At 38.0% G+C, this 2761-nt stretch overlaps 1 protein-coding gene across 1 annotated transcript; it reads left to right on the top strand.

Moving 5' to 3' along the window:
* Positions 1–304: 304 nt before the first annotated feature.
* MSANTD3 (Myb/SANT DNA binding domain containing 3) lies at positions 305–2460 on the top strand (the record flags this gene model as incomplete). Its single annotated transcript, XM_082479159.1, has 2 exons — positions 305–719; positions 2051–2460. 2 exons carry the CDS (start codon positions 305–307, stop codon positions 2458–2460), a joined length of 825 nt encoding a protein of 274 aa, XP_082335285.1.
* Between the last annotated feature and the right edge of the window lie 301 nt (positions 2461–2761).

Here is a 2761-nt window from a genome sequence, read left to right as displayed (position 1 = left end):
GTAACAAAGACAAGAAGCTTCTCCTCATTATGGTATACTACTTCTGTAACTGTGTAGCCTCTAAAGTGGCAATAGAAAACAGCATATAATTATACTTCATCTTACCTGAATGTGTCATTATGTACTCTAGAACTATTCACAAGCTATTCTAGAAAATGAAGTGCATTAGAATCAGAAGCTCTGCTTCAGGAGTTATGCTGAAACATGGTTTCTTGATACTGTAACAAGTTCTAATTTGTGTTTGTTTTCTTGCTTTCAACGTTGTTTTCACAGGATTTTTGGCTTCTCGGAGAAACGATAGAAAATGCAAAACGAAATAATAAAGCCTGCTAAATACTTCTCAGAAGTGGAGAAGAGTGTGCTGCTTGCATTAGTTGAAAAATACAAATACGTGCTTGAATGTAAAAAAAGTGATGCAAGAACTATTGCTCTGAAACAACGTACCTGGCAAGCACTAGCTCATGAATATAATTCACAGCCCAGTGTATCACTGCGAGACTTCAAACAGTTAAAGAAATGCTGGGAAAATATCAAGGCACGGACAAAAAAGATAATGGCACATGAAAGGCGGGAGAAGGTAAAAAGAAGTATTAGTCCACTTATAAATACTCACATCATAGGGAAAGAGAAGATTGCCAGCATAATGCCTGAGCAAATGTACTTTTTGCAGAGCCCACCAGAAGAAGATTCTGAATATCAGCCTGATGCTTCTAGTCAAGGTATAACTGTTACTGTAATGATGCAAGTGGTATTCATTTGTATGTGATTTTGCCAGTAATTCTCCTTCAGCAGTTTAAATCTCTCCACTTAGCTGTGACTGCTGGTTAAGGAAAGTAATTTCAGAGCTACGATATTCCAAGACTCCATATATCTCCCTAGGCCTCCAGGAGCTAAACTGAGGTTTTATTCAGGTTTTTTTTTTTTTCATCAGTTTTTGACATATCTGCTACTTTGTGGCAAGCATCACAGTAGCTATGGTGCTGGCTTTCCAGAGAACAGTCCCAAGGATATTTTGATCCTTTATAAAGCATAATTTTGCTGGGGAAAGGTTGAGCATTTAAAAAAAAAAAAAAAAAGCTACCAGCAGGAGATTGATACACAACTGTCTGCTGCAAGAGGTCCATGTAGGTCTTTCCTCCTTTGTTTTTAAGGACTAAAAAGAGTACGTAGAGCCATATTTCACACTGCAGTCCACATTGGAGAATGGCTTTTCTGAAAAAGTCCAGCACTACATTCTTCTTGGTTTGGCAAGCATACACAGAAGGAATAATCCAAAACCAGAAGGGAGGGTGGCTACAGTAGTTTCTTGCAAACTATCATGTCAGAATCACACATAGAAACTGTCCTTGCTCAAAAGACATCAGTAACTACATTGTTAGATAACATTCTTACAAGGTCTCTTTCATAATTGTTTTTGCTATAAGTAGTCATCAGGATTTGTAAAGGAATGTGTTTTGAGACCCTTATTTGCAACAGTAACTGTTTTATTCCATGAGTAGTTTCTTTTATTTCAGAATAACCTTCTCAGAATTAGAATAATGTATTTTTTTCCTAAAAATGTACAGTACTGCATTTATGACATGTACAGTAGTGATAAGGCAGGGATAAGTAGTATTATTCCCAGTATTCCTTCAGTCTCTTGGTGTTCATGTTGTTACAGCTCTTCACCTGACACTCAGATCTTTCATCAAAATATTGCAAGTCACATAGGGATTTGGCTTAAACAGCTACATTAAGGCTCAGCCACCTAAATTTACGTGTCCACTTGTAAATGTCTACATTGCCTTTAGTATTCTGAGCGCCCATTATAGCCGCGGAGGTCTATCAACAGACCCAAAAGTGGTTCAGTTCAGACCATTATACTCTTAGTATTCTGTAACAGAAGTGCATTATGTAGTGGCTCCTGTATTGCAGCAGAAGCACAAGGTACAGCACTTCCTGTACAGAAGCAAAGGTTTAGAGGCATACACCAATAACGGTATTATCACAAGTTTGTGTTTCTTGAGGCAGAAGGGAACACTATAATACTTTTTCCTCTTATGTTTTGCAGAGTCATATGTTGTCTCAAATAGAGAACTTTGTGATGAAGAGAAAGAGCTGGTACATTTCCCAGTATGTGAAGGTACCTCCCAACCTGAGCCTTCTTGTTCTGATGTCAGAATAGCAGCAGATAAGAACTACAGAAGTAAAGCATCTCAGGAAAGTGCTCTGAAAAAGATGCATGAGGAAGAACATCATCAGCAAATGTCAATTTTGCAACTACAGTTGATACAAATGAATGAAGTTCATGTGGCAAAAATACAGCAAATAGAAAGAGAGTGTGAGATGGCCGAAGAGGAACACAGGATAAAAATGGAAGTGCTAAATAAAAAGAAAATGTATTGGGAGAGAAAACTGCAGACCATCACAAAAGAATGGCCTGTATCATCCTTTAACAGACCTTTTCCTAATTCACCATAGAACGTAAAGGGGCAGAGAATCAGTCTGATTAAGCACATTTATGAGTAACATGCACTGGAAAGAGGGTTTTTTTAATGTGAATGTACAGTGACAGGATAGGTGCCCAGCTGATAGTGAACACACGCTTTGACTCTTAAAGTTTAGGGAAACAGTGGTAGAGTCCACCAAGGGGAAAATCCTATTGCTCATTTGTAGGTAGTTCTGATTTGTTGAACTTTCAGTCATGCACAGCATTCAAAAACATGAATATGTTTTCCCCTCTCAGAATACCCTAACATCCTTTTGGAATTTAAGGTGCTCT

Source organism: Vanellus vanellus, assembly GCF_965231255.1.
Source record: "Vanellus vanellus genome assembly, chromosome: 2".
NCBI lineage: Eukaryota > Metazoa > Chordata > Aves > Charadriiformes > Charadriidae > Vanellus > Vanellus vanellus.
This window is presented reverse-complemented; position numbering and strand designations above follow the sequence as displayed.